The sequence below is a fragment of the Talpa europaea genome (assembly GCF_964194135.1).
Source record: "Talpa europaea genome assembly, chromosome: 1".
NCBI lineage: Eukaryota > Metazoa > Chordata > Mammalia > Eulipotyphla > Talpidae > Talpa > Talpa europaea.
Genome location: NC_140073.1, coordinates 152,656,773 through 152,681,741, shown reverse-complemented (window position 1 = coordinate 152,681,741; position 24,969 = coordinate 152,656,773). Strand labels below are relative to the sequence as shown.

Here is a 24,969-nt window from a genome sequence, read left to right as displayed (position 1 = left end):
TACCCACTTGGCTTGGCGTTTACGGGCCGCGGGTGGGAATCGCGTCCAGCTTATCACGCTCCGGGCATGGGCACTATGTCTGGTGAGGACCTGCTGGCAGTCAGAACTGCTTCCCAAGGTGTTACTCGCCGTGTGGCTGAGTGGAGACTGTGGGCTCGGCCCCGAGCTGCCCCCGGCCCTGGACGAGGCTACGCAGGCCTGTGGTGTTGGCACGGGATGCTCTGAATGTCCCGGGATGTTATTTTTTGACTCTCTAGTCCATTTTCTCCAGGAATTGTGGACAAGCGGAGGCACTGAATGCTGGTCCCTCAGAAGAACCCTGTTCTCACTCAGTGTAGGCCTTCCCCAGGGCCCCCCACTCAGTGTAGGCCTTCCCCAGGGCCCCCCAGCCAGTGATTTCCCACGTGAGAGCCTCCAAGGCAGAAGCTGCTTGGAGACCACGACCCTCATGGGGATTCCTCTTCCCACCCACCCACCCATCCACCCTCACCCTCTCCTCCAAGGGTCACTCTGCCCTTTTACTCTTTGTCAGCTAACTGCTTCAGACCTCTCTGCCCTGGAAGAGAGAAGCACCCCCAGCCCCGCCCCCCTCCACTCAGGCTCGCCCCTTGAGTCCAGCGCCCGCCTTGCCAGGTCGGTCGTCCCCTGGGTTGTCTCCATCCCTCACCGAGCATGACGTGCCTTTGCAGGTGAACCTTGGAGCTCTGCCCCGGCCTCTTTATTGGCTTGTTGCGTCTCAAAGTCTCAGCTCAGAGACGCGAGCTCAAGGTTTGCAGCCCTCACCCCGGCCAGTGCACCTGAGACCCCACCTTGCTCCCTGCTCTTAACACCATCTCCTGCTCAGTCACATATTCCATGGGTCCTCAGGCAGCGTGTGTCTCTTGGGGGGGGCTGGGAAGGTCAGATAAGATGGCGGATGTGAAAGTATAGATCATAAAGATTAGGGGTGATTCTAGTGTGCTTTCTCTACTTTCTTCTGAGATATGGTAAGTAATTTGCTAAGATATATGGAAAATATACAATAAGACTTATTCTCCAGTGTATATATATATATATAAATATAACAATAAAATGAATGACTCAGCTTGGTATATTTCGTATTGCACTTTACAGTTGATGAGAAGGTCTTTTCCCAGTCCTTGCAAATCCTACTTTGGAGGAGGGGGTGTGGAACAGGCATGTTGTTGGGTAGACAGAAGAAGGTAAGGAGATGTGAGCTTGGGAAATGGACTTGTTGGGAAAGAAGGGACGGGTTTTGAACTGTAGGCTGGGGTTTGACTATTAAGATGGATGTTAGATCGGCAAAGCAGACCTCTCCTGCCTCGCCCGACCCCCACCCTCGCCCCTCAGCAGTGTATTTCAGTAGATCCGCCTGTTCTGTTCTGCTCCCTACTCTGTCTCTGGTGAATCCTCTCACTCCCCCCCCACCTCTGGCCTATACCCCAGCTCTTGTGTGCATAAATAAATCTTTAAAAAAATGGCAAAAAAAAGATGGATATTGGATCATGGCAGCGTTTGTGTGATGTAGTATAGTCAAGAGTCAAATCTAAATTTTATTCCATACTCTATTCCAAGCAATTGTGATTTGCTTCTGGGCTTGTGTTAGCATTGTTTCTAAAAGGAAACGGCTTGTTTATTTTGACAAACAGTTTCAATTTTATTTTATATGGGTCTTATGATTTTCTAGATTAACCTGCCTTTCTATGACATGGAGCTAACACTTCAAGAAAATCTCTGAGTTATTTCTACTCTTTAAAATGTCATCAGAAGAAACCCATGTGAAACATTAGCCTACATTTTATACTACTCTTTAAATGGGGTGGAGAGGGAGGAATAGGGTTGGACATTAATAGAGAAATGTTTTCCAGCATTAATGTGAAATTTTTCTTTTGAGATACAAGGAAACTTGAATTCCAATGCAATTCAAACTCATTTTGTTAACAAAAAATTATGGAAATTATTTATCTTTGCTTGAAATATGTCACTGTTTGAGCAATAATTAAAATAACCATTGGATGCATTCAGACTAAAATAGGAATTCTTTCCCAAAAGAGATATCTTCGGTGATGACAAGGTGCCTGATTTGGAGTAGCATGCTTTACTTCTCGAAACTTTTGTTTTCCATTTTGAACATTTATAATCTGCTATCTTTTAAAATTTCCTAAATAGAACTTTCTAAGTGTTCTTGGGGCTTTGTACTAGAGATCACAACCTTCCAGTGTTGTTTTCCTTCAAGGCAGCAGACGCTCCCATCTCCAGTTCCTGCTGAGGGATGATGGTAGCTCCTGACGATGATAAATTGGCCACATCCACACATCAGGACCGCTATCAAAATCTTTTTATCTTAAAGAAACAAGTTTTATCTCTCGTGATCGCTGTGAAAGCTTTACGCTTACTACATCGACATGTTTAATGCTCTTTTTGTTAATTTTTTTTCTCGAAAGCAGCTTCTTAAAATAATTGATTTTTATCATACGGAACTCCGCAGACATGAATGCGTTTTTGCTAAGAGCCAAAAGTTTATTTTGAAAAGGACAGTAGCATCCCTCTGACAGGTGAGCAAATCCACGCTAGTGCAAAAGGGAGAATGTTCCCCTCAAAGCAGACTAAAGCCCCAGCATTGGCGCCTGGTCCTGTGTAACTACACCTCATTCATTCGATCATTCACCTGGAAGAAGCTTCTCTCCCTTTCATTGTTATTCCTTACATCGCTCACAACCAGAGGTGCCAGAGACCTGCTCCGGTGAACAGGGTTGAGGAGAGGAATCCGAAAGAACCAAGAAACGAAGAATTGACAGACATAAAATAGAGTTGAAGAGAAGTGGGTTCCAGGGACACAAGGCTTTTTAGTCCCAGCTCAAGTGTCCCGAGTACCTGGTGCAACTCATTTTTATTGATACAAACCGGTCCCCTCCTCCTTGCTAGTTGCTAGACAATGAATCATTCTTAGTATTTAGCCTGGTCTGGGCACACATTCACCGCCAAGGTTCTGGGGTATCAGGTATATTCTACTCCCTTTTTAATCTTGCCTGTTTCTCAGGCTTAGCTTTGCTGACACAGGAAAGGGCACTGCGGTCTGGACACGGGCCCGTCTTGCAGCCTGTGTCGGCCAGTCTTTCAGTCACCACCCTGACATTCTCCTGTCTCAGCACCTCACGCCTTAGGGGTCTCCAACATAAAGGTATTTTAAAATCTCTCTGCCACCGAGCAGAGGGCATGCTTCTTTGTCTTTAGAAGGCAAATTTGGCGGCTGTCCTCAGGGTCACACAGTCTTTTAAAAAATTCATTGCCGCGTGCCTGGTGTTCATGGTCTATGCATTCCAGATAATGACCTATTTCAGTGCCACCACATTGAATTTTTTTTATGGTTTCCTTCATTCCCAGCGCCTTCTGAATAATCACACTGCTTCATGGAGAGGAGAGGCTGGAGGGACATCCTACAGCCTGCTGCTCTTCTGTGCCTCGGCAGGAGCTGTCTCTCTCCTGCCCCCAAATTTCAGCTCTTCTGCCCTCTCCTTAATTATTCCCTCTGTTTCTTCTAAATATGTTTCTTGCAAATATGTTAGTTGCTTTATGCACTGTTTTGGGGTAAATAGCTAACTTGCCCTTTGTTTAGCCTGGTGTGCTCCATGGGGAGCATTGGAGGTGCTCATTAGCTCCCTGAGTGATTTGTTGCTCCAGCTGCGTTTCCTTGAAACTGTCTTCACTGGGCTTATTTGTTTTTGACTTGGCATTGCTTGGAGGCACCGTGTGATGGACCATCTCTGGGGCGAGGCCGTGCTGGCCGTCTGGTGTGTGCTAGAAGGCTCTAGGTGAACCCCCTTGGGCTCCTTCCCTAGGCTTTTATTTCTTCTTGTCCATTACCCTTGGGTGTATTTCTTGTTGCTTCTTCATGGTGGACCCACTGTCCCATCCCCATCTGGAACCACCCCCCGCCCCCATTCTCTCTAAGCCTAATAAGTCCCTTAAATCTAGTCTTTAAGACCTCATTTAAATTTTTATTTGGAGTGGTTTTGGAGAAAAATGAGCAGCCAAAGATTCTGCTCTATGTGGATTCTCAAAGCTCCTTCAAGGCTTATACATTCTGATGCATACACAGACAGCCCGAGAGGGGGCTCGTGGGGATTCTCTTTAGATCAGGACAGCGGGGGACTGGGGTGAGGTAGATGGCAGGGAGGGGTATGATTGTAGACATTCATGCCTCTGGTCTTTGCACTTGCTCAGACAAGTCTTGCTTTTCCCCTGACACCTTCCATGGCCCATATTTGTTGTGGTTCTGTATGGTGCTTTAGCGCTTCTCTCTCCTTTGACATTATTTTCACTTTGATTCAGCTAGTCCTCTCTATTCTCTCTTTCCAGGGCTCAGCTGCCTATATGTGCCTTTTCTTCTTCCCTTATTCTACTGCCCACTACCCACCATTTTTCATATTATTTTTCCCATATTTGTATCATTCTTAGAGTTTTTAGTACATTTGTAGGTCTAATTATATCATAAAAATAACTGAATTTTTGTGTTTAATCCAGATTAATGGTGGTTCATCTATGATCTACTGAAAAGCGGTCTTGTACCTTCATAGATCCGCCTCAGCTTCACGGAATCAATGTTGTATCCGTGACCCATAGGGATGTCCTTGTACGGGCCGGGATCATGTCAGGATCACAGCTGCTGGATTAGCCACAGAGCCCTGGGAACAACTTCGAGGTCTCCATAGCCCATGTGGTAACTGGATCCAAAACTTCCCCAGTCTGCCCATGCCCCACTTGTGCCTGTGGGCTGGCATGCTTTATGTTGCCTTGATATGAAATTTCAAATTTAAGAAGGTTCTTGTCTTGCAAAATAATTTCCAAATTAGTGCATTCTGTTTCTTTTCTTCTCTTAAAAAATAAAGAGGAAGAATGAGATACTTTAGAGGGTCCAAAGAAGTTTAAGACTTTTCTTGAGTCTGTGAGAAGATGGCTGTGGTGCCAAGGGCTGAGTTCTTTATCACCTTCCCTGCTACATTTTCCCTGGCTGGCGTTGTGGCACTTCCCTGGAGATACAGTCTTCTGCAAACCAACAGTTTATACTGACTTGTTTTAAAGAAAGAATGGAATTTTCAATACAAAACCAACTCTTGCTGACATTCTTATGCAGAAATTCCTATTCTGGACTCAGTTGACCCTGGTTTTGTGGTAAAAGTCATAGAAATTGAAGGTAAATTCCTGAGGCCCCAGAAATTCCTGGGATGCAAATGTCTGTGTGTTTGTGCATCCTGCTCTAGGGAGAGTGAGAGGTCATTGGGTTCTCAAAGACCTCTGCTTCCCTAAGCATTTCAGACCCACCACTCCAGCTGCACATGTGATCACGTGAGAGTTTGGGCTTTACAGCATTTGCTGCTAACCCAGTGACGTTTCCTTCCATGGAGTCACCTGCTTCCTGAGTCTCCATGTAGAGGAACGTGAACTAGTCATAGTTTTAGGCAACAGGACTATGGGAAATACTCAGTTCTGCATTCTTTTAGAAAACAAATACTGCATACCTCTTGTTTCCCAGGCACAGTACTAGTCTGGAAAGGCAAGGATGACTTAGGAGCAGTGTCACATGAGTGGGCAACAGGGGCAGAAACCAGCATACCGACAGGGTTTGTGCAGAGGCACCACTGGGGTTCAGAGGAAGGACCAGTAAACTGTCGGTGAGGGAGGACAGACACTGTGGTCTGCTGTACAAAGGGCACTGTATGACATTTTGACGGCTCAGGAGCCTGTATCATTAAGATAATTCAATACTAGTGTTAGAAACTGACTAGAGACTCTCACACCTGGAAACAGAACTTATTTCAACAAGCACAGAACAGAATCTTTGAAAATCCCGCCCACCCCGAAAATCCCGCCCACCCCTCCAACTGCCTCTCATCTTGGATGTGAACGAGTTTACATCAAGTTAAGTGCTCCAAGAGTGAGTTTTATTTCCTAGGCTCTCTGTTTATTCTTAACAGGCAAAGGAAAGACCTTCTCATCTTTGATGTGCATTTTCAGATAATCTTTTGAAATCCTTTATTAAAGCGCAGTTTTCTTATTCCTGGCCTCTCTTCCTTTCCTTCTGAATAAATTATTCCTTAAGACTGGTCCTTTAAAATCTAAGTTTTAGGATAATTTAACTGGAGTTTGGGTGTCCTCGGTACATCTAATGAAGAGAGGAATTTGGGGGGAGATGCTCTGAAAAGCAAGAGATGCCATGAGGACTGCCATGGGGGCCAGGTTGGGCCAGATTCAAAAGGGAAGAAATCACAGTAGGAAAGTAGGGACAGGAGCTGTTTTGGCATCCGAGTTAAGCTGTAGAACTCCCAGAAGCCTTGTATCATGGCCCATATTAATTTGTGTGTGTGTGTGTGTGTGTGTCTGTCTGTCTATCTTAGTAATTTAGGCACCAGACCTCCAAGTGGGTCTGACCTTATCTCAGTCACTTCTTGATAAATTCTTTTGGTTTTTGCTCAGCAGGTAGAAGGAACCAGGGCATAAATAGACTAGACCTGGCCACTCTCACTTGCTCTATCTTGTCCTCACCCGGCTTCTAGTTCCCTGACCATGCGAACCACAGAGGATGGCCAACCTGTCCCTCTTTGAAAGACTCAGGGTGGCAGGGTAGGGATGGGAGGAGAGAAGGACCAGGTCCAGACCAGGACACATCAGGCACCATGATTCCCATGTGGAAATAAAGATGCCTGGCATATGTTGGAAAGGCCACTGGGAGATGCAGAACAAACTTCTGTAACAGTGAAGAACGGACAGCTTGCCTACTTTTCTTCTGTATGTTCTTCACGTTATATTTTCCTTGCTCGGATGTCCCTTTTAACTTGTATTTTACTATTTAATAGTATGTATTTCCTGTCAGTCCCTCAGATCTTATAGACTAAATTAGGATATAAAGAAATAAGATAGTGGTACTTAGAATTTCAGAATGTTCTGTTTGCATCCTAGGTCTGACCCAGTAAAGCTAGGCTGATTCTTTGAAGTGTCTTAACTCCTCTTTCCCAGCTGTCCATTGCTGCTGGACTGTTTGCAGAAATCACCCCTTTCATTCTCAGTGTCCAACCTGCCTGCTCACACAAAGACCTCAGTGTCCAGGTCATTCTCAAACAACCCTGTGATGTTTTATTAGTTCTTCTTGGTGGAGGTGGATGGGTACATCCCATCTTATTCAAATCTGGGTTTCTGAGACATCCAGCCCCTGGGCTGTGCCTTGAGCTGGAACCTTCCCCTCTAAGCCCACAGGCATGGTGTCTTCTCCAGTCAGTATACTGGATGAATTCTCATTTTTGCCGCAGCCCCATGCTTTCCTCCACAACTGCTGCTCTGTCTGGCTGCCGGCCCATGGTGGGCCCCCATTTCTGTGGTCTGGACCCTACCCTCACGATACCCCAGCAGTTCTGATGTGGACCATGCCTGGCTCTCCATGCTAATGATAGCATAAGGGGGATCCATCTTCCTGGTCCCTTGGCTTGAATTGCTGACCTTCTTTTCTAGACATCCACATAACCCCAACTCTGCGAGTTTCCCTTTGTTCCTTGGGGTAGAGCCTCTTTCCCAGCTCTGTCTCTTTGCCTTTCCTGCAACTCTTTTTTTTTTTTTTTTTTGTTTGTTTTTTTTAAAGATTTATTTATTTATTTGTACGAGCACTGGGTACAGTCAGAAGCGCGGGAGGGTGAGAGAATTCACCGAGCCAGAGCGGGGAGCAGAGCAGGCAGAAGGACCGAAGTACACTGCTGAGGGGAGCAGCGGGCGGCAGGAGAGGTCTGCGCGCCATGTGGGACCCTCCTCCGGTGGCCGGGGAGCAGCCGGGGATCGAACCGGCGCTGCAGAGGCTGCGGGCAGCTTCTCAACCCAGCGCACAACCGCTGCGCCACCGGGGAAGCCCCGCAACTCTTTTTTTTTTTTTTTAATTAAAGATTTACTTAATTATGCATACAAGAACTGGGGTACAGGCCATAGGTGTGGGGGGTGAGAGGATTTACCAGAGACAGAGTGGGGAGCAGAACAGGCTGATCTTACTGCAATACACTGCTGAGGGGAGCAGTGGGGGAGATAGAAGAGGTCTGTTGTGCCATGTGGGTAGCTCCCTGGCCAGGGATTGAACTCGTGCTGCAGCGGCTGCGGGTAGCTTCATAGGTTGCGTCTTAACCCCTTGAGCCACCAGGCAGGCCCTGCCCTTATTCCAAATCTTTAATAAAACCTTAGCTTTCCTAGCAGCTTGCCTCACTTCCCCCCGACACCTCCTCTATAGCCAGCATCACATGACTTAGCATCTGCACATTTATGTCCTCATGTTTTTGGTGTGTTGGTCTTAGAGCTTCAGGTAGACGGTGAACTCCTTGAGAGAAGGGACCTTACAACACGCTGGCCACACGTAGTCACTGGAGTGATCCCAACTTTGTTCACATGTGACTGTTGTTCTGCTTGAGAAATGCCGTGCAAAGAAAGCTTCCAGCTGCAAATGTCAATCTCAAGAATTTTTGTACATTTTCATAGCCCACATCTGTGACCTTTCAACTTACCCCCTTTTTGTTATATTAAAAGTATTTGAGGATCAAATGCAAAAAGAAAGGAAAAGAAAGTCAGGAAGAAACTTTTCCTCATTCTTTTGGGAACACTACATTTTGCATTTTGTCCTTTAAGAGATCTTACTCTGGGGAACAAGGAAAAACAGTCAAAGAAAGTTTGGAAAGGATACCAGCTATTGAATCATTAACATTTTTTTTTTTTGCTACAAGCTTAAGATTTAACAAAGAAAATGCAAATATTTTACCACTCCCAGGTCATCTTACAACCACAGTTGAATATGGTCTACTGAACTCTCTGCAAAGGGGTGGTGGTGGGGAACTTCAAATAAAAAGCTATCTTTGGAAGAGAACAAAGGTAGAGAAAGTATAAGATTGCCCCGAAGAGCATAATTTAGATAAAATTCTCATAGCTCACCTCTGCCTGGTCAGAAGATTTCTATTTAATTTAAATTTTACTTAAATTGAAACTATGTTTCAATAGTATTAGCAATCTGGATTACTGTTTTTGGTCTTTTTTTATTGGTAGTGAATTTGTGTATATGTGTGTGTGTGTGTGTGTGTGTGTGTGTGTGTGTGTGAGAGAGAGAGAGAGAGAGAGAGAGAGAGAGAGAGAGAGAGAGAGAATGTGTGTGTGCACACATGTGCATGTGCCTGTATGTATTTATATTTAGTTGACCTGGAACTTCAGTATCCTGCTGTCTTCCTAAATATCGTCAAGGTCACTGAGTGATGACTGCCCAGACTTGGGGGATTGGAGGCTGGTGATCAAAGATGGAGACATTTCTCCCACCCTGGAGTTAGGCTTTGTTGAAAGGCAGCTTGCTGGGTTAGCCACAGTTCTCACTGCTCCATGGCAGACTCTTTAACAAGCTCCTCCGGTCCCTCTTTTGCACACCACAATTTTTGAAAATTCTAGGAACTAATCAAGAAGCAAAGAACAACAACTGTGTCAGGGAATAAAAGCAGTCTGAGTTCATGAATAAGGGCAGTTAAGCCTGTTTTCAAGATGCTTTTATAGTTGTCAGCATTTGTTTCAGAATTTAAGAGAACACAGCAGTGGCAGATAATTCTGCAATTTAGGTCTGAGGCATTAGGTGGGCTGGTTTGCCTGGCTTTAAGAAGCAAATTCAAGGTGTTTCTTTATAATCATCGAGTCTCCACTCCCTCTCCATTCTGCCTTACTTTTTCCTCTTCCCTCAGCCCTTTAAAACACAAGGATAATGCATTTACTTATGGAGTAATTTGAAAAAATTAATCAGGAAATTTGGTTCCTGATCCAAGTGATTTTTAACCCAAATCTCACCCACATCATTTCATTAAAATACATCCTTAAAACTTTCTCTGCTTTTTTTAACTTAGAGACAAACTTTCTTAGAGCTTTGCCAGTTTTCTGTCAAAAGCTTTACTGGGTTTCTGACAGTGCACATTGCTACCAAGAAAGTAATTTCTTTAATTACCTTTTTTATAGCCAAATTTCTGATTCTTCATAACATCTTTTTCTTCTTTTTATGGAGGAGAGAAGGGAGAGAGGGAGGAAGACAGGGAAAGAGAAAGAAAAGAGAGAGTGTGGGAGAAGGAAGGTGAAATCAGAAGATCAGGGGGGTGGGGGAGAGAGAGAGAGAGAGAGAGAGAGAGAGAGAGGGAGTTAAATATATAAATCTTATGTAAACCATATATAACCTCTTGGGACTATGGTTTTCTCTCACTAGAATATAATTTTCCAGTTTGCTCTCTTGAAAAATAAAAAAATTCTGTTATCCATGCCTTACTTTAAAAGTAATATATACAAGAAGAAAAGAATATCTGAAATGTACTCTTCTACAATCCTCCAGCCTTCCCTGACAACCAGCATTTACAATTTGTGGTATTTCCTTGCAGAAACTTTTCTTTGAAGGCCAGCTCGTGCACATAAACACACACTCACACCTTGTTGGAAAGAAGAACCCATTTGTGTGCTGTCTGGTTACTTGCATCTTCCACTTAATGTCTCACTGATGTTCTTTTATGTTAATAAATGTAAATCTACCATATTCTTCTTAACGACTGTATAGTGCTCCATTCAATCAATGCACTTTTAATGGATATGGTCTTGGTAACAAGTAGCTTTTTCTTCTCTTTTACCTGTGTCTTTCATACAAACTTTCCAACATCCTTACAACCTCATCTTTGTATGTTTTCTGGGGATTTATTTGGGTTCTATTCCCAGGTATGGAATGTACTACAGCAAAGCTTTTGAATATTGAAGCATCAAATCGTCTGCACCTTTCTTGCGGCGTTCATTCATACGGCTGCTATATCTTTGGGGTTGTGCACTGTTCCCCTTCCACCCACTTTTGACTAGATGCTCCCAACTAGATCCAACTTGAAATGGACATTTACCTCTCAGCAACTTCCTTCACCATCTGAAGCATTTCAGAAACTCTTCAAGGAGAAAAGGGATCATTAACAGTTTCCAGAGCAAGACAGTTCCAATGCCTTTAGCAGAAAGTATTTAAAAGTGGTTTCAGCACCACATGCCAATTCACATTCACACCCCAGAGTACTAGGAAATGGAACGGTGTCATTCTGTGAGTACATCTGCATATCAGAGTGAATGCATCAATAGAATGATGCCAGAGCAGAGGGAGTGAACAGGGGCCGTGCTCTCCTGGGCTCCTGTCACACTGTCACCTCCCACTTAATGTCATGCAAAGAGCATTCCTGTTCCAGAAGACAGCAGCCCCCTGCTGTTTCCAGCTCTCCTTAGAGGCTTTTGCTTTTCTTTTTTAAAACCTTGAAGATAAATATTCAACTTCCTTTCACATAGACACTTTATGTGGTCAGAATCATTTCATAAGAATAGGGCAAAGGTTTTTCCAGAAAAGACAAATATTTTAAAAGCTGCCAGGGATTCTTTCAGGATGCTCATTTGCTGTGGACACAAAAACCATGGCAGTTGTAATTGTTTTTCACAAAAATCTTGCATGTAAAACTCAAAGCAGCAAGGAAGTACACCTAAGGCAGGCACTTCAGCAGGAGAAAATTGACCTGTTTTTGGTGGGAGACATGCATTTTAAAAGGCTCTCAGGCTTTCTCATCTCTAATGTTCTCTCTGACATTTGGGTTTTGAATGCTGTGATATTTTTGGTTCACACACGTCCTTAACAGGCAGTGCTCTTAAGGTTGTCCTATTTTAATGCTGGCATTGTGAGTTTGACCTACAAAAGTTATATTTGCTTGGTAGACAAGTGGAAAATCTCCTTAAATACATACACTAACAAATACTATTTGTCTACATCGCTAATAGCAAAGAACAGGCTCTGGAACATCACCAAGTTAAAAGCCAGGATATATTATCTGCTCATCCACAGACATCCCTGTTTTTCATCAACACACATTTTTTTTTTATGAAGATTGATTTATTTATGCATACAAGAGCTGGGGTACAGGCCAGAGGTGTGGGGGTTGAGAGAATTCACCAGAGACAGAGTGGGGAACAGAACAGGCATGTATGACTGAAATCCATTGCTGAGGGGAGCAGCAAGCTAGACAGGAGAGGTCTGCTGCACCATGTGGGTAGCTCCCTAGCTGGCCAGGGATTGAACTTGTGCTGCAGGCTGTGGACCGCTTCACAGAGCTATGCTTAACCACTTGGCGCCAACACACATTTCTTGATTAACTACTGTGTATGGGACACTGCTACTACTGGGGAGATGTGGGTGCAGTAAGGTACATCTGAAGAAGTGTGACCATGTACCTCTGAATATTATACAATGTTAAAAACCAAACTTTGCCTCAATGAAACAATAACACAAATAAATTAATAAATAGAACTTCTCTGGGGGGCAAAAAGAAAATAAGATTCCAATTCCTGACTTTGAAAGAATTTAATCTCCAGGCAGACACGATGTACTAGTAAATTATGTAGCCCAGATAAATCTTGTTGTCCCAAGGCTCAAGCTTATTTATAAAGTTACATTCAAATAAACAGTTTAGCAGCAAAATAAATAAATAAACTGATTTAAGAATCTTTAAATCTTTATTATCTTGAGGGATTATGAATAGGAGCTGGACAAGCGCATTCCTCTTATGTTGCAAAACTGGGCTCAATTGTATCATCTCATCACTCTCTTAACTGTCTCCATGGGTGTCACTCGCCTGGTGAATTTCTCTCTCCCACTTTCGATGTCTGCTCCTCAAAATCTCAACCCAGCACTCAGACGTTGAGGCATTTTCTCCCTTTCTGTTCCTGTTCTCCTAGCTCTTTATTTGGTATATCAGCATAGTTGCTCTGTTGTTTATTTTTAGTTCTTCTCTCTGTCTTGTCTACTATCTGGGTTCTCCACTACAAAGAACTTTCCTGGGAATGAACCCAGCAAGCAAGAGTCCTTCCCCAGCTCACCCCACCCTTAGGGTGAAATGCAAGCTTACTGCGCCCACATCTCCCCAGTACTAGCAATGTCCCATACATAGTAATTAATCAAGAAATGTGTATTGGTGCCAAGTGGCACATACACAGATGTCCATCCACAGATGTCCATGTGTACATGCATGATTGCTCATCCAGACTTAGCACAGGGGAGCAGAGACACGTGTGCCCAGCTCTGGTTTTAAACTCGATGAGTAGAAAGCTCTGAAGTGTCTTGCTGGCGTGTGTGGTAGTGACCATGAGACTGGGCAATGAATCTGAAAAGAAATAGGATTTATGGAGTTGGAAATAATGCTAACATTTATGTGATGGTACAGTGGATAATCATGAATAAAAAACCAAATTAATAAACAATAAAAAAGCAAAGGCACAAGTAAATTTTCTATGGATGTGACAGTTGTGTTTTCAGAAGCGTTTTCTATAGAATATCAGGATGTGATCAGTTTCAATAAGCAGTCCTGATTATGAAGCTTGCATTTCATTCTGGGGGGCTGGGTCTGCTCTGGGGGTGGCAGGCAGCCCCTCTACCCAGGCCAGGACCTGCAATTAGCATCAGAACAAGAATCACTTGGTGTGTGCACTAATATTTTCTTTGTTTCAAATACAAAGGATCATTTTGCTTTGTTTCGTTTCTGGACTTCCCTTATACACGGAGCCCTGTTAGATATTGCAACAGTGAAACAGGCTGTTCAAACAAAGCCAGTGGGGATTTCCGACAGTAAAGGCTGTAAGAGAGATGGATAGCAATTTTCACTTGTTACGTTGATATTACGGAAAGAATCGATGACCAGATAGCAGTCTGGGGCTTATGTAAAGACTGAAGCAGATATCAAATCTGTTCTGGGCAAATAAAAGGAGCCCCTTTCGGTCACTGGACTGCCCGTCATGTTGAATTAAAGTGTTATTCCTGGAGAGATCTGATTGGGAACGGGGACAACCTGTCATTCATTCTTTCCTGGTAAGGCCCCCGAAGCAGGCTTGGTGGTGTTGCCTGTGGTCTGAGCAGACAGGGTTTGTAATGAGTTTTACCACCTAAATTGGTCTGAGGCTCCCTGTCGAGGTTGAAGCTGCTTTGCTCTGTGGTTGGTGGTGTTTGATTCCTGTGCCCACTGAGGCTGTTAGCTAGATCGGGGGTGGGGGGAGGGGTTGCTCTAGTCACTGTCAGTTTTCTTTCCTGAGTGCCTTGTTATTCCTTGTTGCATAACCCTCTGGTATCCCAGATGTGCTGCCACCACATGTAGCCCCCTTTTCTTCCTCACCCTGCATCCTTCCCCAAAATATTTATTGAGCACCTAGTTAGGAGCTAGAAGTTCTTCTTGGTACTGGTGATACAGCATTGAATAAAACAATAGAAAAATCTTTGACCTCATTACTCGTATATGTTAGTGGGGTGACAGGTGATAAAGAAACAATTCTGCAAATAAATAGAAAAATTGTAATAGGCACACTGTGCTGTGACTATAGCTGATAGTAAAAAATCTGGAACAGTGAGGGCACTACCTTTAAGAAAAATGATTAGGCTGAGATATTAACTAGACAGTAGGGAAACCTTTGCATGACATGTGCAAAGGTCCTGTGGTTACAGAGAATTCATAATATGGGAGGAACTGCAACAAGCACATGACAGGAGTTCAGAGAACAAGGGTGAGAGAGGTGGACATGCAGGGGAGAGGTAGGCTGGGTCAAATGTGTTGGACTGCGGGTCCAGTGAAGGTCCTACTGGCAAGGAGTCATTGAAGAGAAGGGAGTGATAAAGTCATTCCTCTAGCTAAAGGTCCCTACTGAAGTATTTGCATTTTACTTGGCAGAAAAGAGTCATCCTTCAGACAGCAGCTTCCATATCTGGAAGCCAGACACCTGGGGGATGTGGTAAACCCAAGGTGTCTTTGGCCACATTCCCAGAGATCCTGATTCACTGGGTTATGGTGGAATCGAACTAATAGTCCATGAAATAAAGTCTGTAGGTAATGCTGCCTCACTGCAGAGTCTAGGCATTTGTGAGCCAGCTTGGAGGGGGGCTGAGTTATGGAGACTTTTCTGGAGCTCCAGAAAATGGAGCGGAGAGCAAAGGCTGCCTCTGAGCATCTTGAGGACTGAGTCTGAGAGGGCGACTTCTCTTCTGATGAGGATGCTACCAGGAGCTAGAAATAGCCTGGCCACATGGGCTGACTCTGAGTCAATCTTTCCACATTCCCTCACTTATTTTTCTCAAATCATGGCTCACCATTGGGACTTCATTGCAATACATTGAGTAGTTCTATTTTTAGTGGATTAAATACCTGCACTGAAAAATGAAGTTGTTATGCATAATTCAAGAAGCGAATGCATTTCAAATTAGACATCTGACCAAACACTTGTAAATTCAGGTAGCTTCTTTTATATAATCTTGAAGTTACCAGACAGTCTTGCAGTGGCCACTTAAACCTGGGATTTTGGATCAAGCAGAGCAAAGAGCTGTAAAGAACAAAGACGATGAAACGATTATGTTCCCAGTGCTTGCAACAACCAGAAAGGAGGAAGCAAACATGTCAATCAACAGCTTTTCCTGTGAGTGCATCGGAAGGCCTGATTCTCTGACTCCCTAACTTTTATACAGTCATCCACAGGCCAATTAGCTGTGCATTTATAATTTCCCATTATTCTCACGTCAACACTGAGAAGTGATTAATTATTTTGGCATTATTAGTTAAGCCATTAATCAGGATGCATTCACAGGGTATTAATGACTGGATGTGGTGAGCAATTGAATATGAGTTCTACAGTAATTTAGCAATTGATTTACTAGTATTTGATGAGTTGAAACTATACTAATGGAAGATTAAGTGATACAATTCGAACTGATTATGAAAAGGCGATCAAATGGACATTAAAAAAGAGATAAGTGAAGAATTTCAATTGTATATTTTCTGTGAGCCAACAAAATTTCAAAGGAAAGTGCAAATTAATTTTTATGTTCTACCAATGGGTATTCAAGAGCTGGCATTAAAAAATGTGTCCAATTATGATGTGGTTTTCATATGGAATGAGAAAATTTTTTTTCTAAGTGGAGATTACTTCATGCCAGAAATAGGCACAGGGAGAGATTTGACAAGCCTAGTTATAAATTTTGCTTCAAAAAAGGATATTATAATTTGAATATTTTTATACCATCTTGTCATTATATTGGCCAGGGTCTATTGGATTAATTGTTGGTTATTCTTTAAGAACTCTTTTAACCCTATGAAATGTGGTTGTACCTCATTTATTCAGATATATATCTTTACAACTTTAAGTCTAGAGCCTAGCTTTTGAAAGTGGAGCCTATAAATGATCTATTTAATATGGTAGATAATAAAAATCACATTATGAATGTATGATAAACTTTTATTTGGACATGATTTTCAAATTCTAGTAATAATTTTTAAAAGTAGCAATAATTAAAATTCTGTTTCAGAAGTTTCACATGAGAGGGACTGAGCTAGGGGAGTCTCAAAATGACTTCCTTGCTATTTCTTAGTTCTACTATATCTTTGTTCTGCTGTTTACTCAGGGACCATACTTTCTTTCCCAGAACCTTTTCCTCAGACTTGCAAATATCTATATTAATTCAGGACTCCACTTTAAATAGATGTTGGTTGTTGATGTTGCTATTGATAGTGATAATGATGGAGGTGATTATGATGGTAATAATTCTGATGATAATGATGGTGATGATGGGGTTGATGATGGTGGTGGTGGTGATAATAGTAATGATGGTTGCCATGGACTGAATGTTTGTATCTCTCTCCAAACTCATAGTTTGAAACTCTAACCAGCACCATCATGGTATTTGGAGGTGGGCATTGAGATCAGATTAGGTCATGAGGGTGGAGCCTCAATTTATGATATGGTTATATCCCAATAATCCTATCATAAGTTGAAAATATCATTAAGTTGAAATTACATTTAATATGCTTAATCTACCAAACATCATCGGTTCCCCTGACCTACAGTAAATGTGCTCAGAACACTTACATTAGCTGACAGTTGGCCTATTTTATAATAATAAAGTATTGGGTATATCATGCAATACATTGAATACTGTACCTAAAAAAGTCTGTAGAGTATCGGTTGTTTAATTCACGTGGGTGACTGGGAGCTGCATCTCACTGTCACTGCCCAGTCTCATGGGAGAGTATCCTGGGTTCTACTGGATGCATGTTGCTTTGGCTTCATGCATCCAGTGGAACCACAGGATACTTTCCCATGCTTTTTCTAGACTTACTCTAGGTTCCAGGTTGTTCCCTGAATCAAGCTGGGTTTTTTTTTTTTTTTTTTTTTTTGTTGTTGTTTTTTTTTTTACCTCTGACCCAACATTGTCAAAAGAGCATTATCTCTCAGGTTTTGTGTCCAACCCACCAGTATTGAGTCCCAAACCCGGAAGGATCTTGACTGGCTTGACCTCATCCCACCTTCTTAAAGAGTTGATGTAGATACACCATTTCTTCCTGACTCCTGTGGAATAAGATGAGGCAATTGGAAGTATTTGCCTTCCCAGGCCTAAATGAATGCCAAAACCATGGTCACCAGCTGGAGTGAGATCTGCAACATTGCAAATCTTTCATACCTCTCTGCTGCTAGCTGGGGGACTTCCGGGATGGCAAACAGCTTTTATAGGTTGTGGGTTTGGGCCAAATGGCTGGCCGAGTCTTAATAAGAAAACTCGGCAGTCTGTTCCCAACACCTACTGCTCAAGTATTTACGGTTTGAAATTTTATTTTCCGCGTATGCATTCCCCGTGACAGGAGAGAAAATGGTCTTTCGCCAAACCACCGAAGTGAGAAATGCAAATCGCGTTCGCTATTAATCCCAATGAGGTATTAACTACAAAGTCCATTTAAGACTCTTTAGTGTTAATATTAAAGGAGACAAGTAAAATAAACAGTTAATTGCCTGGAGCCAGCCATCTTGGGCCCTGGAACTGCTGCTCGGCCCTCCTCCATTTGCGCGACGTTGACTGGACCCCGCTCAGTTGCTCTCAGCTTCTCATGGGCACCGAGGGAGGTGAGTTTGGCAAAGTCCCTGTTTTAAAAGGACTGTAATGATGGCAGAACATTTTATTGCCGTGTTAATGAGCACAGTGTGGGGTTGTGGGCAGGGCAGCTTGTGGGCCTTTGGAGAGCCTGAGGGGAGTAGGCAAGGAGGGGAGCCGGAGAGGGGAAGCAGAAAGAAATCTGACTTTTATTTGTCATCGTAACTAGTTACTTGAGGGTGTTAACAGATCCCTGGGTAATCTTTGGAGAAAGTTTTCCTTCATTAGAGTTTTAAAACTCATTAGGGAAATTACCCAGCTGTGTAGTGAGGAGAAAGTAGTCTCTGAAATGCAGGGATCTTTTTTCCTCCTCCCTCTCTCCATCCCTGCTTTTTCTCTTCCTTCCCCAGCATCCGAATGTAGCATTCAAGTGTGCAGAGTCCTTGAGACTTTTTCTTTGTCATGAACCACAGTGTACCCCTTCGAGATCTGTTGTCAAAATCTGCCATCTTGTAGTTGTCCAAGTCCCGCCATCTTGTAGTTCTGCATACCCTTCATGCTGCAGAAATCCAGTCTCTTCTTAGCAGCTCCACTGTGGAGAAATCAGATAGTTATTTGTTTTTGTTGATTTTGCTAGCAGGATTCTGTCTCATCATAATATTGGTCTGTAGAACTTGGTGCTGGATGCCTCCCATGCCCCCAAGTGCACATTCTGTCTCAAAGCAATAATACCCCCATTAGATGAGAACCACATTTAAATCTTCAGCCATGATGTTTCAAACTACCATGTACTATGTATGATCACTAACCTGACTGCTCCACTTGGGGGCTCATCAGATTATCAAATGTAATATATTCACAGTAGGAACTCAATTTACTTGCCTGCGGCCACCGCCACAACCACCTGCTTGGCTGTCCCTACTCTCCACGTGAGATAGCTTCCTTTCTCTCACATCCCATGTCCAAATACAAATTTTTGTTGGTTCTCCACCCAAGATGTGATCCTTGAGAGAGCGTACATCTTGTGTTAGTCCCCTGCTTAACCTTACTCAATGGATTTCTATTGCACTTGGTGTGAGATCCAGATCTTTACTCAGGTTCATAGGACCCCCAGTGACTGATCCCTCCTGCCTCTCTGTTCTTGTCAAGGTGCTAGCCATTGACATATGGAGACTTCAGGGCTCAACCTGCTCCTTCTTGGGGCTCAGGGAGCATCTCCTGAAGGTCAAACAAGTGAGCTCAATCTCCCTACATTCCCAGCTTCCCTGCCCAGTTTATTCACACGGACTACATGATCTGCCATTGGCGTGACCCTGTATTTCAGCCTCATAATCAGAATCACAGGCTTGGATTACACACAATTATGATCTAAATCATGTTTATTCATGGAAAACATAAAAGGTCTCTAATTTTACATTTGTTGCAGTTGGCTGGAGGATGATAAAGGCTAAAAAGCCAAGGAAAATGAGATGATGAAATGTCCTTCTGTAAAAAGGGTGTGAGAGACCCCAAACCTTCCAACAGGGAGGTTCATTTTCTTTTCTCTGTTTCTCTTGTTTTCTTCTGACTCATGGTTTCTTCTTGTGCTTTGGTTTGCTTCTCCTTTCCCTGCCCAGCCTCCAGCCCTCTCTCCTTCCCTTTGTTTCCCTCCACTTTTTTTTTTTTTTTAAATGGACTTGCTCTTTCTTGCTTTTAATTCAGACTAACCTTAGACTGGAGCAGCTTCATTGCCTCCTGTGCACCAGCCCTTTGGTCTCTAAAAAGAGCTTGGAAAGGGCAGGGAAGCCCGTTCTCAACAGCTCTGTGTGGGCGACAGTGTCTCTTTCAGTCGGCGTTACCAGCTTTTGTCTCCAGTTGCTCAGTTAACCCAAGATCGTAGAATTCTGACTATGACAAAGAGCCTTTCTAGCCAGGTCCTTCCCAGGAATTATGATGCCTGCACTGATTTTATACCTTTAAGAAAGGGAAATGAGTGACCACTGGCTCTGCCTGCTCCCTAAGTCACAAGTGCCCATCAGCTGGGGTGCTGGGATGAAGAAATCACCCTGGCTTTTCAACAGCTCTCAGATGAGCACTTATAAAGCCCCCAGGAACTTAGAAACAAAAGAATTCTCTCTTATTTCACACCTTCTGGGTGCCCATGGTGAAGGGCGCCACCTGCTCATGGCCTGTGGGGTTCCTGAGGGCTGCAGTTTGAGGGAAATTAAATTAGAATTATTTTTCATCGCGAGAACTCTGAACATTTGTCTTTAGACAAGGTACAAAGAACGTTCTGGAATGACACTTTACCTGGCCGGAACTGCCAGGCACACTTCTCACCCGTGTGAGCTTTTATCACCCTGTTTGGGGGTCTGGGTGACATGATGGGACTCGTAGAGTAATGTGATTCATTCTGAGTTTACTGAGGGGATTGAGGACCGCTGCTCCCAGTCTTATTGGGCAAGTAAAACTAATTTAGAAAACTTTTTTGGGAGGTGTCTCCAAAATCTTTAGAGACCTGTAATGAGCTGGGAACATAAATATTGTCTAAACATCACACAGTCACCTGTACTTTCAAAAACAGCTTGGAAAAAAAGGGCTTGCAGAGGCTTACCTGTGTGCCTCTAACTCAGGGTGGTTGTTACCTTAATCACAGCGTTACCTGTTAAGACTTAGATTTGTTTTTCCACCAGAGTGGTGGTTCTTATTGGAAGCACATGTTTGAATTACTTAGGGAAACACTTTCAAAAGCAGGCCTGCCAGCAGCCCACCCAGACTCCTGGTTCTGAATCTCCTGTGTGGAGTCTGGGATTATTGTGGGAAAAATCCCCTAAAAAATTGTGTGAAGTGTCTGGTTTCAAAACTAGTTAAGGGTCACCGCTCTGGACTGCAAGTTTGGAGTGGCAGAAGCCGGTAGGGGATCTGTCCTTGTAGCCTGTAGGGTAAGGTAAGACAGTATCAGGCTTTTCTGCCCTCCCGCCATTAGGATGGATGATGGATCCCTGTGGTCCTGAGGGCATGCCTGACGGTGGGCACCTGGAGTTTGGTGTGGGCCTATGCAAGTGGGTACACCTGGGTGGAGAGACTGGGCTTATAAGGGTGGCATCAGGGGGACGCCAGAGGAATAACGGAGCAAAGGAGAAGCCAGAGAGCAGAGCAGAACAGAACAACCAGCAGAGAAGCAAGGCCACAAGAGAAGGCCGGAGAGCCCAGGAAGAGTGAAGACTTGCTGGGGGCTGGGAGGCCTGCCAGCCTCCCGGCCCCCCGGCCCCTCTGCCTGCTGTGTACTTGGTAAATCCCTATAAAAGCCTGCAAAAAGCCACCAAGGGCTCCAGGACTGCTCTCCTTCACCTGTCTGCTAGGTCATAGAGAGCCTGCCCTGTGCTCATCCTGCCGCTACACAGCCTGAGCGTCTGACCCAGTGTGTGGCGTGTGGATGTGAGCAGGGAGAATGTTCACTGAGGAAATGGAAGCAAATAAACTATATCGCATCTATTTTAAACTACTCATTCCTGTGATTTCTTACCAGCTAAGTAAATTTAATGGTCGAATAGAATTTTTAAAGTAACCTTTACAGAGAGACCTATGGAATTATGGTACATTATGTGGTGTACCTGCTTAGTTAAATGGGCAGATGTTATAGATTTAAAAAATAATTCAATGTGAAAATAGAGAGGAACAAAGCCAAGGTTTGAAAAATACTTTTATAATTGCTGCTTCTTGGCTTTACCAACATTATTTTATGTGTACAAATGCCTTTTAGGGTCCAGGCTCTGGTGGGGTACTAACAGTCCCCCAGGTTCTGTCTCTCTGGTAAGGCTGACCACAAACTGAGCTGTTGCACTAACCATGAAGTTCCTTCCTTCAGTGATATATATACTATATCAGTGATATCAAAATCAATGATATCAACATGCAGTTATGATTGTACCTGTTTTATTAGATGGTTGAAGCTATATAACTAAAGTTGATACAAGCCCAGACCAGCACAGAATGGGAAGTGTATTGCATGCCTGTCTGTGAGGGCGCAGGGAGCTGGTAACAGGTGCAGCCTTGGTGTGTGTGTGTGTGTGTGTGTGTCACAACCCAGAGCACCAGGAGGAGAAGTTGGGAGACACTGGCGAGTGGCTCCCTGGGACAAGATGGATTCAAGAGCAGAGTGCGTTCTAAGGTGCCAGTGGAATGAATTCCATGGAACTGAGATACCAAATGGGGGAACATGGGGTACTCAGGCTCTTTGTTGCCTCCTGCCACCAGCCTCTACAGCTGCTCCTGAGACCTTGGTTTCCTCCCAGGTTCATTACCCCCATGTGCTGTTGTGCTGTACAACAGCGCTTGTGAGCACGTGCATGGGGTGTGCACGGCTGTGGTTACAGACGCTGCCTGGAAGCCAGAGAGCATGGCTGTGTGCATATGTACATGCAGACACCTGGGTCAAGAAGCAGAGGATAGAGGGGAGATTTCAGGGGGCTGGGGGCCCAGTTGCTGCCCCCCTCTCTGCCTGCTGTTCTGCCTGTGAGCCCAGTCTCCCGATTCAGCGTTAAAGGCATGTGAGAGATACCGAAGGCTCCCAAATTCTCTTCAACTGCCCAAATTAGCACTGAGCTGCCTGGCCTGGCGGGTTGCACAACACCCAGTGACCACTGGGTGCAAGGACAGAAACGAAGCAGGACCGAGGCGGACGACAGAGGCCTGGCTGCCTCTTCCTGGCCACAGGTGCTTCTCACGATGCTCAGGGGGTGCGGCCCAGCCAAAGGACCAGGTCCGAAAGGCCATTAGGTCGTGCTTGGTTCTTACCTAAATTACCACGTTGTGTTTTGTTTGCCAGATTCAGCTCTGAGGAAAGGATGTCGGTAAAGCCTGACTGGACACCTCTTCTCGTCTCATTTTCTTTTAGGTTTTGTGAATGATTCTGTCACCAAGTCTATCGTGGCTTTGCGCTTGACACTGGTGGTGAAAGCCAGCAACTGCGTCCCACGGGAGAGCCGTGCCGGTGACTTGGAGTGTTCTGGAAAAGGGAAATGCACCACGAAGCCATCTGAGGTGAGGGACACCTGGTCGCCTTAAATACGTGTGTTTACACAAATGTGCTTACAGAAATGTGTGTGTATCGACATTCCGTGTGTGTGTGTGTGTGTGTGTGTGTGTTTCGTCAGACATAGGTGAGGCAAGGGTGGATGGGGCGAGGGCAGGTGCATTTGCTGGAAAGGTTCCCTGGGCTCCTAGTTTGATTCTGCGCTAGCACACAACACGTAGCTATGCGAACCTCCACAGAGCTTTTCACGTCATTATAATAAACCTGTCAGGGCTAGATCTTACTTTGGAATGACGTAGGGATTTTGTGAAGAGAAGTGATTTTTCTAGCTGGAAGCTGAATTAGGACCAATGAAAAGTAAGCCCAGAGTCTTTTTCTCCCTGGTTATGGCACACCCCCCTCCCCCACCGCCCGGGCTTCGCGCTTCCCTGGCACTGGTACCAGCGTTCCAGAAGGAAAAGAAACCTAAAAGAAGTGATGGGACGAGAGGCAGGCTGACCCTGGGAAGGAGAAGGCTGACTCGCGGCCCTTTGACCTTGGGGACCAGTGTCATTAGGCTACGGGAAAGTCGGGGCCTGTCCCCTTTGCTTCAGTAGCTCAGGCCCCAGGGCACAGAGCAGGGGCAGAGTGAGGTCTCTCTGTGTTTTCTGGGGACTGACAGGGACCAGGGGTCAGACCAGCAAAGGACCCCAATGCATGGCGGCCCCTCTCCACCTGGATAGGACTCCCTAAAAGCAGAGTTGGCAGGTGGATTCCAGGGCCCCTGAGTGGGCCACGACAGGCGTTCTCTCCACTGCCTGGCACTGCTCTGTCCGGGCCCTCCTCCCATTCGCCCCTGCTCTGTGTGTCTGCTGCACGCCCCTCCCCTCCTCTCTTCCCATTTCTAAGCATCTGCCCATCCGAGTTCATGTTCAGCAACATGAGCTGAACCCTGAATCCCAAAAGAACATGGTTTCTTTGGGACAGACGACAAGGCCGCCCAGGCGAACCTTCCGACTGCAATTCCTTGTGGGCCTGTCAGCGTGTGGGGAGAGCGGCGTGAGCTGGGACAGGAGCAGGAATGGCACCAGCGGACGTGGGGTGTTTGGAGGAGACTGCTCATGTCGTCTTGGAAAACCCATGACGTTGGTGTCCTGGGTGTCATGTTGCGGGGACCCAGTAATACCCTTTCCCCGCCAGAGACCCCCTGTAAGAGGCAGAATGCAGCCAGGAACTTCAGAAGGAGCAAAAAATAACAATTTTTCTGTTAAATCTTTGAAAAGGGACACAAATGTAAGTCGAAACCAAACTAAGTCCCCTGGGGTGAGCGGAGACTGGAGTGAGGCCAGGTGAGGCCTGAGATGTCTTTGCCCAGCCAGGTAAGACACATCCTGAGTCTCAGCCAAGTTGGACGCCTGTTCTCTCTCCGGAGGGGAGGTTTCATTTATCAACTCATTTTGTAGGAAACAAAAGAAAAGGAAAGGATGTTGCCTGTTTTTCTAGGACGGTCAAAGCTCCGGAGGGTTACACTAGCTGAAGAAATGACGAGAAGCAGGGGGGCTTATGTGATAGTTTCCAAAAGAGAGGCTGAGGGAAGTGCGGCTGCAGAGAGGAGACACTTGGGTCTTCCCCAACACACTCTCGCTCTTCCAGTGAATAATGGTGAGGCCTGACCCGCACCCCCCATGAGAGTCCTGGCAAGGTAGACAAGTCTGCCATGGGCCTGGATGTCTGGTCTCAGGATTCTGACTGACAAGGAGCTGTTTCCTTGGAGCTTCTGTTACAGTAGATGGTGCTTCTGGGGGAAATTTTCACCCACAAAGTGTTACCATGTCACCTCAGCATGTGCATGTAGGTGTCGCCAACCCCATGTCAGCCTTGTGCCCAGGAACACTCCTGTGTTGAGGCTCTGCCCGGGGTTTAGAATTGACTCATTGGAAAGGCAGTAGGTAGAAGATGTTAGCACCTGGCAGGTAACTTGGCAAACCTTGCCAAGCAATCTGATGCTTTGTTTTCCGAGGAAAAAAGAAAGACTCCAAAG

The 24,969-nt window shown here is 44.8% G+C and overlaps 1 protein-coding gene across 1 annotated transcript in view; it reads left to right on the top strand.

The window, feature by feature from the left end:
* The window catches only part of DNER (delta/notch like EGF repeat containing), a gene marked incomplete at both ends in the record, with an annotated part of 252,537 nt that overhangs the window by 106,620 nt on the left and 120,948 nt on the right, over positions 1–24,969 (top strand). Inside the window, one exon of the mRNA XM_084235240.1 lies at positions 22,812–22,957. Within this exon, the coding sequence (XP_084091366.1) occupies positions 22,812–22,957 (146 nt within the window). The remainder of the gene's footprint in view (positions 1–22,811; positions 22,958–24,969) is intronic.